Source organism: Symphalangus syndactylus, chromosome 12 (assembly GCF_028878055.3).
Source record: "Symphalangus syndactylus isolate Jambi chromosome 12, NHGRI_mSymSyn1-v2.1_pri, whole genome shotgun sequence".
Lineage (NCBI taxonomy): Eukaryota > Metazoa > Chordata > Mammalia > Primates > Hylobatidae > Symphalangus > Symphalangus syndactylus.
In genome coordinates, this window is record NC_072441.2 from 43,316,006 (window position 1) to 43,332,167 (window position 16,162).

The 16,162-nt window shown below is 38.3% G+C and overlaps 2 protein-coding genes across 2 annotated transcripts in view; one reads left to right on the forward strand and one right to left on the reverse strand.

The window, feature by feature from the left end:
• LRRC8C (leucine rich repeat containing 8 VRAC subunit C) overlaps positions 1 to 16,162 on the forward strand; it is an 84,612-nt gene that overhangs the window by 29,282 nt on the left and 39,168 nt on the right. The gene's annotated exons all lie outside the window — the stretch shown is intronic.
• On the reverse strand, positions 1,922 to 15,826 carry LOC134734817 (cytochrome c oxidase subunit NDUFA4-like). Its single transcript, XM_063628208.1, has 3 exons — positions 15,745 to 15,826; positions 6,475 to 6,552; positions 1,922 to 2,255 (listed from the first exon to the last, which is right to left on the reverse strand). The coding sequence occupies exons 1-3, from the start codon at positions 15,824 to 15,826 to the stop codon at positions 1,966 to 1,968; spliced, it is 450 nt and encodes a 149-aa protein (XP_063484278.1). The 3' UTR covers positions 1,922 to 1,965.

Below are 16,162 nucleotides of genomic sequence, written 5' to 3' on the forward strand. Positions count from 1 at the left end.
GAAAATACCCTTTCCTGTTAACTAATTCCTATATTCACTCAAGAAGGAATTCAACTCAGTTTTCAATTGTTTTGTTCTGTTGTCTATAGAATCTTAGGTTTAGTGACTTAGATTAACCAACTCTAAAAACAGATTACCTGGGTTGTACACAGGCCCCTCTGCTTACTGCTCTGTAACCCCAGGCAAGATATTGACCTTCCTAAGCCTCCATTTCTTGAGTGAGAGTAGGCTTATAGTACCTGGAGCCCAGAGATATTTGGGTGTTAAGTAATGTAATATGTATGATATGCCTGACACTTCTAAGTACACAGTAAACCTTGGCTCGTGTTATGATAGAGGTGGGCTTTTCCTTTATACATAAAGAGAACTTCATTTTACAGTAACAGTAATTAACTTACTGTTAATAAAACTGTCAATAAAATGGTAATGAACTGTTACTCTAAAATAAAACACTTATAAATATGGACCCCATCAGAACTACAGTTTTAATGTTCAAAGCATCATCTACATTGAGAAACTGTTTTGAGAGGTAAATCATTGCTGTACATGTGGACTAGCTCTGTGTCATGCAAAAGTGTTACTGCTCAGATAACTAGGTCAGGGGCTGGGCATGCCAAAATGAGCAACCTGGTCTCTGCCCTTACAGAATTTACAGTGTGGGAGTGGAGATAGTTGAGAATATAAATAACCCAGGGGAGTGAAGGGGTGAACAGAGCAAGTAGGAAAGTGTTGATCTTGGACTGCTTATGAAAATACTCAGCCACGGGCTTCCAAAATAGGACACTGCAGCTGCGGTCTGAGACCCCTTCAAATATTATCCAAGCACCGTGCTCTTCTTGAGAGAGGGTGGACTGTGTGGGGAAGGCTGACAGTCCTGATGTAGTGATTTGGGAATGGGTGGTGTCCAGGTAAGTATTAACCAAAGATGTGATATTAAAATATAAATTCATGGAGTACTGAAATCATTTTAAGTGAGTAAACCCTGCCTTTGGTAGGCCCAGATAAAGCTCTGGTTTTCCCTAAGACCTCACTTAGTGCGTAGCTATACTTTTTATCACAAACAGAAGAAACAGATGTTTTGGGGAGAATAGGTCTCAACCTCACCTACATGTTTGAATCACTTGAGGACCTTTAAAACAAAACAAAACAAAAACCTCACGCCTGGGCCCCACCCCAGGGGTTCTGATTTAACTGCACCCAGGCATCAGTGTTTTTAAAACTCTCCAGATGATTCCAATGTGCAGCCAAGGTTGAGAGCCACTCTTCCTCCCTATCCTAGGTTTTATTTCCCCCCAGATGTTCCCTAATAAATTTCAGGAGACTAGCTCAGCTAAATTCTGTCAACAAGTTTTCCAATCAGAAGTTGTTAATTTAATCCCAGTCCATGTGTTTTCCCTTTGAAAACGTGCACTTTCTGCATTTCAGTAAGTAATGTTGGCTCCTGGAGAAATACTCATCTTAAGCTCCTAGTGGAGCAAAAGAACCTTTCTCACCCAGCACCCTGCCTCCAGACAGCAAGCTCACCATCAAAACATGATTCACTGTCCTATTTTTCACATCTCCTTGGCATGACCAACCCTCAGATTTCGTCCTGTAACCATTTATTTGGTCATTTAACAATGGGTTGTTTCTTCCTAAATCTCTCATGCAGCAGTTTAAAGCCTGTAATGTGCAACGTTGAAGCATTTTGTATTTGGCACTGAAGTCTATCCATGGACATCCAGGCTCTGGACTCCTCTGGTAGCCTTTTGTATTCCTTTGCTTGTCTCAATTTACGTAGTGTTTCTTTTTCTTTTGTTTTGTTTTCCAAGTTTCAATTATTTACTAATCAGTGTAATCGCCAATAGATTACATCAACATGATTTCATGCCTTTAGAGGAGAAGTATTTCCTGGTTAAGCGGAAAATTGTGTGGATGGCTTCTGGAAGACCTTCATTCTAAAGCAGCTTTATAGTGAAACATTTGTTAGAAATCTAGACCTTCTTTCTTCAGTTTGCTGTAATCCACATTTACTGAGTAGAACTTGTATTGATCATTGGGAGCCAGTTTGTTCCAGGGCTCTGGATTATTCTTTCTGTCCCAACTAACATCTGGATTGAACAATGTCAGACACAAGAGATACAGTGCTGCTCCAGTACCTCCAGCTCCAATGAATACAAAGAGGGAGATCAAGCTTAGATGCTTCTTGGACTGAGTGATGATCTGGTGGAGTATGTTTGCTGAAGAGGCCTCCGATTGGAAAGGAGAGAACCAGCCTAGCCACCAGGCTCTGGGCTAAGTAGTATCTCCATAGTGTTTCTTTATAGGTTCTGTTTCTACCACTTCACTGTTTTAATTAACAGATATCTAGTGAATGACAAATATGGGCCAGACACTCTTCTGGGCATTAGGGACAAAACATTTTGCAAATTGGGCAAAAATTTCTGCCCTCCTGGGACTTGCATTCAAGTGGGAGGAGAGAGAAAAGGAAATGCATAATTAGCTAAAATATATATAGTATGTTCAAAGGTGTTAAGTGCTATGGAGAAAAATAAGGCAGGGCAGGAGGAAAGGGAGTGTTATGGCTGAGATATGGTGTGATATTAAATCGGCTTTGCAGTATTATCTAAACAAGAGGAGGGTAAAGGCTTGGACCAGAGGAGTAGTAATAGAAATGGTGAAAAGTGGTTGCAATCTGGGTAAGTTTCAGCAAGACCTAAAGAAGGTGAAGGATTGAGCCCTGCAGATACCAGGAAGATGAGAATTCCAGACAGAGCTGTTGCAAATGCAAAAGCAGGAGTGAACCTGGGGTGCCAAGAAACCACTATAACAGGGGCATCCAATCTTGGCCTCCTTGGGACACATTGGAAGAAGAAGAATTGTCTTGGGCCACACATAAAATACACTAATGATAGCTGATGAGCTAAAAGAAAAAAAGAAATCACAAAATCTCATAATGTTTTAGGAAAGCTTGCAAATTTCTGTTGGGTCATATTCGAAGCCATCCTGGACCACAAGTGGTCTGCAGGCCACAGATTGGACAAGCTTGTGCTAGAAGGCCCAGTGTGGCCGGAGCAAAGCGAGTGTGCAGGAGAGGGCTATGAGACTGGTGTGGGGTGGGAGTGAGATTGCAGAGGGCCTTTTAAGACTTTTGTAAAGATTTTGGCTTTTTCACTGAGTGAGATGGAGAATTATTAGAGGATTTTGAATGGAGAAGAAACCCAGGATCATTCTGGCTGCTCACTTGAGACAACTCTCTTGGGGTCATTGGTAGAAGTGGAGAGACTAATCAGGAAGATACTGCAAGAATCTAATTGAGAGATAATGGTGGCTTGGATCGGAGTAGTAGCTAAGATGGGTCAGAAATCGTTGGAATCTGAATATATTTTTGTAGGTAAAATTTTTTGCCCTCATGTCTATGTAATATTTTTCGATATTCTTAAAATAGAGCCCTAAACTCCAGTAAGGGACCTGAATAATGCTAGTTATAGTAAAAGGTTAACTGTCTGACTCTTGAATGCCACAAATTTAGTATTGTGTTTTCTGCCCCTGTCATGGGGTAGATATTATTTTCCTATGTTTCTTTTTTTTATTATTATACTTTAAGTTCTGGGATACATGTGCAGAACCTGCAGGTTTGTTACATAGGTATACACGTGCCATGGTGGTTTGCTGTGCCCATCAACCCGTCGTCTACATTAGGTATTTCTCCTAATGCTATCCCTCCCCCAGCCTCTCACCCCCTGACAGGCCCCAGTGTGTGATGTTCCCTTCCCTGTGTCCATGTGTTCTCATTGTTCAACTCCCACTTATGAGTGAGAACATGCAGTGTTTGGTTTTCTGTTCTTGTGTTAGTTTGCTGAGAATTATGGTTTCTAGCTTCATCCATGTCCCTGCAAAGGACATGAACTCATCCTTTTTTATGGCTACATAGTATTCCATGGTGTATATGTGCCACATTTTATTTATCCAGTCTATCATTAATGGGCATTTGGGTTGGTTCTAAGTCTTTGCTATTGTGAAGAGTGCTGCAATAAACATACATGTGCATGTGTCTTTATAGGAGAATGATTTATAATCCTTTGGGCATAGACCCAGTAATGGGATTGCTGGGTCTAATGGTGTTTCCGGTTCTAGATCCTTGAGGAATTGCCACACTGTCTTCCACAATGGTTGAACTAATTTACACTCCCACCAACAGTGTAAAAGCGTTCCTATTTCTCCACATCCTCTCCAGCATCTGTTGTTTCCTGACTTTTTAATGATTGCCATTCTAGCTGGTGTGAGATGGTATCTCATTGTGGTTTTTATTTGCATTTCTCTGATGACCAGTGATGATGAGCTTTTTTTCATGTTTGTTGGCTGCATAAATGTCTTCTTTTGAGAAGTGTCTGTTCATATCCTTTGCCCACTTTTTGATGGTGTTGATTTTTTTCTTGTAAACTTGTTTAAGTTCTTTGTAGATTCTGGATATTAGCCCTTTGTCAGATGAATAGATTGCAAAAAATTTCTCCCATTCTGTAGGTTGCCTGTTCACCCTGATAACGGTTTTTTGTTTGTTTGTTTGTTTGTTGCTGTGCAAAAGCTCTTTAGTTTAATTAGGTCCCATTTGTCAATTTTGGCTTTTGTTGCCATTGCTTTTGGTGTTTTAATCACGAAGTCTTTGCCCATGCCTATGTCCTGAATGGTATTGTCTAGATTTTCTTCTAGGGTTTTTATGGTTTTAGGTCTCACATTTAAGTCTTTAATCCATCTTGAGTTAATTTTTGTATAAGGTTTAAGGAAGGGGTGCAGTTTCAGTTTCCTACATATGGCTAGCCAGTTTTCCCAACACCATCTACTAAATAGGGAACCCTTTCCCCATTTCTTGTTTTTGTCAGGTTTGTCAAAGATCAGATGGTTGTAGAGGTGTGGTGGTATTTCTGAGGCCTCTGTTCTGTTCCATTGGTCTATATATCTGTTTTGGTACCAGTACCATGCTGTTTTGATTACTGTAGCCTTGTACTATAGTTTGAAGTCAGGTAGCCTGATGCCTCCAGCTTTGTTCTTTTTGCTTAGGATTGTCTTGGCTATGTGAGCTCTTTTTTGGTTCCATATGAAATTTAAAGTAGTTTTTTCTAATTATGTGAAGAAAGTCAATGGTAGCTTGACGGCGATAGCATTGAATCTATAAATTACTTTGGGCAGTATGGCCATTTTCACGATATTGATTCTTTCTATTCATGAGCATGGAATGTTTTTCCATTTGTTTGTGTTCTCTCTTATTTCCTTGAGCAGTGGTTTGTAGTTCTCCTTGAAGAGGTCCTTCACATCCCTTGCAAGTTGTGTTCCTAGGTATTTTATTCTCTTTGTAGTAATTGTGAATGGGAGTTCACTCATGATTTGGCTGTTTGTCTATTATTGCTGTATAGGAATGCTTGTGATTTTTACACATTGATTTTGTATCCTGAGACTTTGCTGAAGTTGCTTATCAGCTTAAGGAGATGACGATGGGGTTTTCTAAATATACAATCATGTCATCTGCAAACAGAGACAATTTGACTTCCTTTCTTCCTATTTGAATATCCTTTATTTCTTTCTCTTGCCTGATTGCCCTGGCCAGAACTTCCAATACCACGTTGAATAGGAGTGGTGAGAGAGGGCATCCTTGTCTTGTGCCGGTTTTCAAAGGGAATGCATCCAGCTTTTGCCCATTCATTATGATATTGGCTGTGGGTTTGTCATAAATAGCTCTTATTATTTTGAGATACATTCCATTAATACCTCGTTTATTGAGAGTTTTTCGCATGAAAGGGTGTTGAATTTTGTTGAAGGCCTTTTCTGCATCTATTGAGATAATCGTGGTTTTTGTCATTGGTTCTGTTTATGTGATGGATTATGTTTATTGATTTGTGTATGTGTAGGCCTAGGTTAATATACATGTTGGTGTCTTCGTTTTTAGTTAAAAAGTTTAAAAAGCAAAATATAATAATTTAATAGCAAAAAACTTATTGAATAAGGAATAAAATATATTTTTGCGCAGCTATAAAATGTGTTTGTGTTTTAAGCCAAATGTTATGAAAGTGTCAAAAAGTTAAAAAGAATATTTAAAGTTTAAAAAGTAAAAGAGTTGCAGTAACCTACAGCTTATTGTTAAAGAAAGAAAAATATGTTTTTATAAATTTAGTGTAGCCTAGGTGTACAGTGTTCATTATAAAGTCTATGGCAGTGCAAAGTCACATCCTAGACCCTCACATTCATTCACCACTCACTTGCTGACCCATCCAGAGCAACTTCCAGTCCTGCAAACTCCATTCACGGTAAGTACCCTATACCGGTGTACTATTTTTAATCTTTTATACATTTTTTATTGTACCTTTCCTATGTTTCGATACACAAATACTTACTATTGTGTTACAGTTACCTACAGGATTCAGTACAGGAAAATGCTGTACAGATTTATAGCCTAGGAGCAAGAGGCCAAACCCTATAGCCAAAGTGTGTAGTAGGCTATACCGTCTAGGATTGTATAAGTACACTCTATGACATCCACACGACAAAATTGCCTAATGATGCGTTTCTCAGAACGTATCCCTATTGTTAAGCAACATATGACTGCATTTTGACCCAAATGATCAATGATTGCTATTGCACTGCTGTTGCTTAATAAACATGTACATTCCCTTCTTGCAGTCTTTACCTTATTCCATGGTAGTTCCCTGGAAGTTGACAGAGGCCGGCAATGTGAGTAGAGGAAAAAACATGATACTGTTAATAATATAAAGGAGATGAGTTAACGGGTGCAGCACACCAACACAGCACACGTATACATATGGAACAAACCTGCACGTTGTGCACATGTGCCCTAGAACTTTAAGTATAACAAAAATATATATATATAAAGAAGCCCATGATTCAAAACAAATGAGGCCCAGGACAGTTCTTGTCCCACTCCTCTCCTTTGTTCCTTCTCCCAACTCTCTAACTAAGATAGAATTGTCCTTTTCCAGCTCCATGCAGATCTCTCAGGTGGCCTCTTAGGACTTCTTTGCTTCCTCTTTGCCCCTAAACAGGGTGCAGGTATCATGAGAAAATGCAGAGTAGTACAAAAGAAATCTGGTGTTCTCTTCCCCAAAACCAAGTGCACCTTACTCTAATTTCTGGTAGTCACATAAACATTTCTGTTATTCATTTTAATAACTGGAAGAATTTCAGATTAAGTAGATGCTCATTTCTCATTTCATTGGTTCAGCAATTACTTATTGAGTACTTTTTATGTGCCAGATACTGTTCTAGGCTCTGGGAGACAGGAGTGAACAAAACAAAGTCCCCATTTCTTAGGGAGCTTACCTTATGATGCAGCAGAGAGACAGAAGTACAACTAAATGAGTAATACCTGTATAGTACATCTGATAAAGATAATGCTATTGAGGAAAGCAACTTAGGGAATGAAAAAGGGAGTGCTGGGATGGCATGCTCTTGCTTTTGGTGTGTTGGTATTAATCTTTTCAATAGGGTAGCCCGCAAAGGTGTCTCCAATAATGATGTGTGTGCAGAGACCCTAAGGAAGTGAGAAAACAACATTCATGCCAATATCTGGTGGCAGAACGCTCCTTGCTGCAGGAAGTCCTTAGATAGTTTTCCCCTCTCCGTATGCTCCTAGGTGGTTTCATCCTATCACTTTTTATAACCCTAATGACTCCCAAACTTCTGTCTCTATCCCAGATCTTTCCTATCTCTAGTCCAGTGTATCCAGCTGTTTGTGGAGCCCCTCCACTTGGGTGTCTAGTAGACATCTCAGATTTCAAATGTCTCTATCCAAACTCCTTATTCACCACTCCCTAAACCTACTTTCTGTAGCCTCTCACTCCCTTTATAAAATGGCAACTCCATTATTTCAGCTTCTCAACTTAAAAATATTGGACTCATAATGATTCTTCTCTCTCAAACCTCACACCCAATCCATCAGCTAGAGCATGAGTTACTTATATTGGGAAAAACTAAAAAAGGAGTAAACCTGGGGCAGTGGGAGGAAGAAATTAAGGTAAAATACAAAGCAGAGCAGTAATAGAGCTACTTGCTGGGCAGTGTTTGATGGGATGAGGAAAATCTAAGCTGAGGGCATTTGAGCCTTGGAACTCAGGTTGCTGGGAAATCACATCCTAAGCCACATTCCCTAAAAGAGCTAAAACTTTAAAGTGGTTTGCTGTGTTTTGATATGTCTTAACATCAAGAGTGAGTTAGTTGGCAAAACTCAAGCTGTCAACCCATGGGTTAGAAAGAGACTTTAGGTACCCATGAGAATATTCTACATAAAGTTTACCTAAAGTGTTTTCCATTTCCTGCTTCTGGAAACATTGTGGGACCTGAATGGAGAAGCCAGAAGTGCAAAGACATAATAATAATTTTAAAAAACAGTGAGCATTTGAACCAGTCGTAGAAAAATGAATGTTCTTTGTTGGCATATCTACAATAAAGCAAAACACTTAGCTGAAACATCAGGGAAGGGAAATGATAAATTTCATGGGGTAAAAGATGGTTAAATACTTAAGTATCTTGATTATATTAATTTGAACAATGAAAAGGAAGTAAGTAGTCACTGTCCTTCTGTTTTGATTTGGTATACATTTCCCAGTATTCAAATTCTCCGCACAGAAAGTTCTTGTTGTTTTGCTGCACGAAGTTCTTGGAAATCACATACAGATCCCCCTAAAGGAGATTGGAACAATGCGATATTTGGGGACTGCATTCTCCACCCAAGGATTTAGCATCAAATGAAAAACAGGTATAACCAAGAACATAACACAAAAGAGCTTCAGTGGCTCTGGTAAAATTTTATTTTTTTAGCTATTTATTATAGAATGGTAAGTTTCACCCTAGTGACTCCTTCATGGACAGAAGCGGAATCCTTTATAACTTCTAAAAAGATCATTCCTCAGACTGGATTTCTCTCAGTGTCAGATTTTAGGTTACAGTGTTCAAGTCACAAATATGACTGCCCTGAATGCAATCCTAAAAGAGGTGAATTCCCAAATAGGTCCTTTTGCCAATGGATATCAAGTCTGAATTTCCCGTAAAGGAGATTGTTAGAGACTAAAATAATTTCCCTCTTTAAATGAAATGAGCTTGGACATTGGAATCTGAAAGCCCTGAGTTGGAATTTTTGCTATGCCCTTCACATGCTTTCCAATCTTGGAGAAATTATTTAATCTCTCTTTGTACGTTTCCTCTTCTGTACAGCAAAGATAATACCTACCTCGTGGATTTAATATGGAGGTTCAACAGATAACATTTTTAATGTCTGGCAATTAGCAAGCATGACAACATTATATGTCAATTATATACCTTTTATTTCCTATTTAACCAACACAATTTTTTTAAGTTTGTTTCTTCTGTTTTTATAAATAATTCTATTTTAGTGTGGTACCTCAAATTGGGACAGAAGTCTCCAAACACCGATAAATTCTTATTCTCAAAAGTAAACTTCATTATTCACAATAACCAAGATGTAAAAATAACCAAAATGTCCATTGGCAGATGAATAGAAAAAGAAAATGTAGTATATACCCACAATGGAATACTACTCAGCCTTTAAAAAACAGGAAATTCTGCAATATGTGACAACATGGGTGAATGAGGACGTTCTGATAAGTGAAATAAGCCAGTCACAGAAAGATATATGATTCCATATATGAAGTATCTAAAATAGTCAAATTAATAAAATCAAAGAGAACACTGGTGGTTGCCAGGGGCTGGAGGGAGGGGGAAATGGGGAGCTATTAATACTAATCAATGGGCATAAAGTTTCTGTTTGCAACATGAGTAAGCTTTAAAGATCTGCTGTACAACATGTACCTATAGTTACCCAAACTGTATGGTATGCTTAAAATTTTAAGCGGGTAGATCTTATGTTGTGCTCTTACCAAAATAATATATTTAAAAATCATGAAGTCATTATCATAATTATCAAATTTGATTGTCATCTCTATTGCTAATATTAGTAGCTGTCATCTATTGAGTGCTAATTCCTGCCCAGTACCATGATTAGTGTTTGCCACTCTTACATGCTTCCCCAGCAATCCTGTGAAGCAAGATGCTATTCTTTTCCCCATTCTCAAGATGAGAAAACAGAAGGATTAAGTAAGTTTCTTGTGGTCACCCAGCTTACAAGTGACAGAGCCAGGATACAGACTCAGGCACCCTGACTTCAGTGCCATGCTCCCAACCACTATGATTCTAAAGTATTATTTTTATATTCTAGTGCCATATTAATATGATTGTCTGCCCTTGAGCGGAGTCGTTTATTGCCTTAATAACCAATGACAAATCTCTTCCAAAAAAGTAGAGATTGGACATGGAACATGTAACCTAGGAGGATGTTTCTATTTCTTATGTTTGTTTCTTTTTTCTTTTCCCTTTTCCTATAATAAAACAAGATCTTTGAGTGGAGATTCTATGTCACTTGCAGAAAACTGAGTGGGTGGAAATAATCCATAATGTTTAACTTTTTTAATTATTTAAGATTATATATCACTGAAGAAAATCTCATTTGATCCCTGCAAACCCTTTCCCATTCCCCTTATTTAATTCTGTGAGTTAAAGAAAAGAAAGGTCCAGAATAGTTATTAGATCAGCTTAGTTCTTATTATTAATACCATGCTTTCACTCCCTTGGATATTTTCTGTATTTAATCCGTTTACATGTTTTTTGCATGTTGCCATGGTAAAGCTCATTCCATGATGTGAGGGACCCTAGCGCTGAAGAAGGTTTTCTTAGCGTTAAACCTCACATTTTCATTTCTGCATTTTATCTTGGTGTTACCAGGGCAACCCAAATAATTTCATTTTCTCTTCGAAGTTGATGCCCTTAGCCTGTTATACCCTCACGCTGACTCATTCGTGTTCTTGCCGTTTTTTTTCTAGTGTAATTCTGGTAACTACTTTCTTTACAACATATGTTTTCTGCTTTTCTTTCTATAATCATAACAGCTAATGCATTGTTGGTGTAGTGGTTAAATATTTGGAGGGATTACAAATCCCACTGAAGATTGGAAAAGAACTGTGGACTTTCTCTTCAGAAAAATGTCAGTTTAAAAAATAATGAATGAAAATATTGAATATATAGAAGTTTATTCAAGTGTCTCTTTACAAATCTATTTGGTTCTTAGCTTTTGAATAGCAAGTTGCAAGAGTTTATACAGCAAAGAATTTATCAAAAAATTCTATCTGAATCTATTCCATCTTTAAATTTAGATTGTGAAAGTAAAGGTACCTGTTTATTTCTGTTTTCATATCTTCATTCCAGGGCAGTCCCATACTTGGTTTTATACCCTGTTTGGCATGTCTCTTGGCAAACCACCTGCAGGAGTTAAAAAGCTAGTTGGTATGCATCTTTTCCAGTGCTGGCCTGGCTTATGCAAGCCCCTTGGGTTTGAATCATTATAAAGAGCTGAGGAGCAAAGAAAGGGGATAATACATTTTTTTGGTTTCCTTGTTTATAGATCTGTTACTCACATATGCTCTTTTTTTCTTTCTTTTTATTTTTTTGAGATGGGATCTGGCTCTGTCACCCAGGCTGGAGTGCAGTGGCTATTCATGGGTACCATCATAGCTCACCGCATCCTTAAACTCCTGGTCTCAAATGATTCTCCTACCTCAGCCACCCCAGTAGTCACATATTCTACTACAGCTTTTTATTTATCTTCTATCCCCAGTGCTTGGCACTTAGTAGTTAGGTAAAATGTGTGAAAAAGTTTAGGGAGGGAAGAACGTTAGAGAGGGGGAAGGGAGAAAAGGAAAGAGGAAGGGTATACTCAAGGAAGGGAAGAAAAAGAGAAAAGTAAAAAACAGATCAAAGGAGACTATCCTCTGAGCAAAGACAATCTCTGTGTATAGCTCAGAAGTCAGCTCCTAAGGAGGAATTCTAGGTAGATTTCTAGTGAGGGGCCTTCATGGCAGGCTGGCACACATTTGGATAAATGCAGGAGAGTAAAGACATGGTTGACCCACCTGTTGCTGCGTGTGTTCGGTCTCAGGAGATTGTTGAGCAGCCCATGACTGGTGATGACCAGTCCACTGAGATTCTAACGGCCTTCAGTGCCTGTCATGAGAATTTTGTGAACTTGGTACAAACATAGGCTACTGAGCCAGATTTTAACATGGAATTGATGTTTACACTGAATTAATGTTGACGCATTGTGTGGAGGATGACCAAGTACAGGTCAGAGTCAGTTTGCATGTTCTGGAAGGCAGTTTTCTCCATTTAACAGCCAGATGCAAGGTGAAGCTGTGAAGCTTTACATGAATCTACAGAAAGCATGGGTAGATTTTCACACATACCATACAAAACAACTTTTGGTAAATGAGTCTTGTGACTTTTTGCCAGTTCCATCTAAGAGCATGTCATGTGTTGCCCTTCTTGTCTCAGATCATCTGGACTGGCTCAGGCTACCCCTATCCTTATGTCTCTACAGATAGAAAATGACAGGGTCCAACCTTATTCAAAATAAACAGAAACAAAACATGTATGAGTAATGGATAGCAAAATGAAACATTTTAAGAGGGGGAAAACAAACAACAAAAAAAGCCATTACATTGCAGGCCCTTCACTCTGTCTGGAATGTTCTCCTGGCCCTGGCCTCCAATTTTACCTAGCTAACTGTTACTACTTATACTACACTTCATACTTCCATGCAAGCATCACTTCCTAAACCCCCAGTAGTTCAGGTCCTAATGTATACTGTCAGAGTGTCCTACACTTCCACTTCATCATGCTTGTCACAATTGTGATTAAATGGTTGTGTGTCATTGTTTAGTGTCTGTCTTTCCACCATAATGCATGGTTCATGAAGACAGGGATTGTGTCTGCCTTACTCATCACTTTATTCACATTAGTGAGCTCAATACCTTGCAGATAGAGCTATTCTAATATAGAAAGAATAAATAAAGTTCCAGGCATTGTGGTAAGTGCTAGGAATACAAAGCTTTCAAAGGCACTGCATCTGTCCTTTGGAAACTTTGTACTCCGGTAGCTATCTCCATTGATAATCTATTCAGCCTCTAGAAACAGAAAGACCAAGGATACATTAAGATCCTAGAACTTTCTCCACCCCCATTCCCCAACATCCCATGTCTTTCTCACAATAATCCCAAGACTGGCCGTGCTTGTATCCAAGGATGTTGAATAGAAATGAACCAACTTATCTTTCCACCAATTTCCATTTCTCTGTTGACTGGATATTTATTTATTTATTTATTTATTTATTTATTTATTTATTTTTGTAGAAACAATTTTAATTTACGTCTCTGTTACCTAACGTTTTAGGTTTCTAAAACATTAGGCTGTGTTAAGTTTTTAAGATGGGTCATTGGAAAAGAAGATCAAACATTGCAAGAGCAAGTAAAAACAAACATCCCCACAGTTGTTTCATAAACCCTGTCCTTTCCCTTGGCCCTAAGCCTACTTTCCACTACCCAAAACATCATCTACTTCATTCCTAAGTCCTCCTTCAGAACTTGCAAAGATCTCTCTTCTTTGAAATGTTGAACTTTTAAAAGTAAGTTTTTTCTTCTTTCTTCCATACTTTTTTCTACAGTTTTAATTGAATTCCTATGACCTTTCTATGCTATTTTTTTATTTTTTAGCATTTGTGATTAATATATTTAAACCTCCCAACTTAACAACTTTTGAGCCAGTTTTGCTCTTTTCAAGCACCCGCAATCCGCCTTTTTAATCCTCTTAATGAAGTTGCTGAGCAAAATCAGTTCTGAAATCAGCTTTAGATGTCACCTTGCAAGTTGATATATTACTACACTTCCATACCTTGTCTTCTAGGTTTTCAACCGTTTAAAAAAATTTATTTGCAAGGTTCTAGATATGGTTGAGATGGTTTTCTCAGGAAGACCTCATCTGGCTCCAAGCCAGCTTTCTTACTAATAATAGCAACTCCAAGTGATTTCAAAATCCTGTACCATTTGTCAATGAAGATGGCACTGCTTTTGGTCTTGTTCCAAGTTAGCTGATGAGCTTTATATTTCTTCCTCTACTTTTTTTTCTGACATAGGCTGCAAATTAATAAATCCAAGATATTACACTTAAACCATTCTTGTAACTTTCTTTTTAATTACTCATCTATTTACCCAATAAATATATATTGAACACCTACTATATGCCAAATACTGTGAAGTGTTGGGAAAACAGTGGTGGACAAAACAAATTATTTCTGCCTTCGTGGACCTTATAGCATAGGGAAGACCAATGTAAATCCAAGAGCACAAATGAATGGAAAGTACTCTCTGACAGGGGTCATCAGGGGGTATCCACAATGAGAGCCTGAAACTCTGGATGTGACGGAGTCAGAGAGATTGGGTACAGCTTCCCTGAGCAAGTGGTGCTAGAACCTGGGTCTGCAGTATGCGTAGGAGTTAACAAAGCAAGGTGGCCCCTGCCACTATTATTTATGTCTTCTTTGTAATGACTTTTCAGGATCTACATAGACTGTTGGCCTTTGCTATCATGCAATGTGTGTTACCCAGTTTCACTATTTCTTTTTGAGGGAGGATAGGTTTTTTATATTTTTAAATTAAAGAACATATCTATCTTCAGAAACAATGTATTTTAATTAAATGATTCATATTTTCTGAGAATATTTTTCATATAGATGTTTGGCACAATGTAGATTTGAGAGACCAGTAACATTTGGCTATATCCACCTAGAGCCTTCCTGTAAAGAAACATTTCATGCCCTTTCTCAGCTTCTAGAATGTGTGACTCTATAAGCATCAAATGTGTTTGCATTAGATATTTAGCTCTGCTGTGAATAAAGAAAACGTAGAAGAGGAAACTCATAAAATGTCTAACTTGGAAAAGGTGGCCATTAAATCAATATGTTAAATATAGAGCCAAACCCAACAATTATTTCTCCTTTAGATACAAAGCCTCGCATTAAATATTCATTAGCTGGACAGACAAAAACCTAACATTCTGATTTTTAGGTATATTCTTATCAGTTTTAATGCTCCTGAAGAGCCATTTTTCCTGGAGGCTGGAGGACCTGAAATTTTTCCTTCCATCACGAACTTCGCTGAGCTCATCCAACAGGGAAGACCAATCAACAGCTGGCATGAGATGGAGGGCAGCCTTCTTGAAAAGCTCCAAAGATAATTAGTCAACCGTTAGTGTTTTTCTGCAATTATCAAACCTTTCATGGTCCCTGATTCTAGACGGTACATTTTAAAGGTAGATTCCTGTAAAGATTAGCTTAATTGAAAAGGAAGATAAAAATGATCATACTCTAAACCCATTAGTCTTTCAGTCTCTCACTTTAAACATCAGTCTCTTGGTTTCTGTGCAGTGTTACTTTGTTTCCTAGTTTTTTATATTTAACCTAGCTGGAAATTTTTAAATTTTACCCCTATTTAACAAAAACAACAAGTGGAAAAGTGTTTTGACAAAAAGTTGCTTTAGCTTCCCTGTCACACTTTTTGGTTGACAGTTTGTGTAAGTACCAGTCTGCCATCTATTTTTATGGAAAGATATCTGAAAAACAAGCTACATTTCTTGTCAGAACAGAAAAGACAACTTTCTCCCTATGAAATCATTAAAAGTTCAACTCAAAAAAAAAAGAAAAAAAAAAAAAAACCTTTTTTTGAGTATTCTAGGCCCCAGAGCAAGGAATATAAAATAAAAGGTGACCCCTTGCCTTTTCAGAGAACTATAAATTCCAGAAGTTACAAAATAAACAAGAAACTTCAGTTTTAATGCTCTTGAGGGCAGGAGTCTTCTTGCCTTCCGAACCCTCCTCTCCTTGCTGCCCTTCATCAGAAAGAAAGCAGCGTTCCCCGCACGTGGCTTCGCCAGCACCTGTCATGCCTGAGTTTTCTGGGCTGCGCTGTGTGTTCGTGGTGTGCCTGCTGCTTAGAACCCTCTGCCCTCTTTGTTCAAGGGGTAAAACTGGATTGGAGGTAAACCTCAGTCTCTTTCTATACATTGAAGGAAGAGATCAATGATCTTCAAACCAATCATTACAGATTTCCCCAGTTGAATTTGACTTAGCTTTTGGATGTTGAGACTGATAAGGTGATTGAAAACCTGGCCTTAACCACAGCCAATGATATTGAGAGTTCAAGGAGAAACACACAGCCTTTTCAAGGGCTTAGAATCCGATTGGGATTGGGAAGGGGTGTGTATCCATGCTACCTCATGG

What these genes read in the sequence shown, in the direction of transcription:
- LOC134734817 (XM_063628208.1), bottom strand. Translation starts at nt 15,826, where the DNA reads ATGACAGGTGCTGGCGAAGCCACGTGCGGGGAACGCTGCTTTCTTTCT. An exon ending in AGGAGAGGAGGGTTCGGAAG is followed by an intron (nt 6,553 to 15,744) that starts GCAAGAAGACTC and finishes GCTTAACAATAG; the next exon opens with GGATACGTTCTGAGAAACGC. An exon ending in TACTTATACAATCCTAGACG is followed by an intron (nt 2,256 to 6,474) that starts GTATAGCCTACT and finishes CCTGGTGGCTAG; the next exon opens with GCTGGTTCTCTCCTTTCCAA.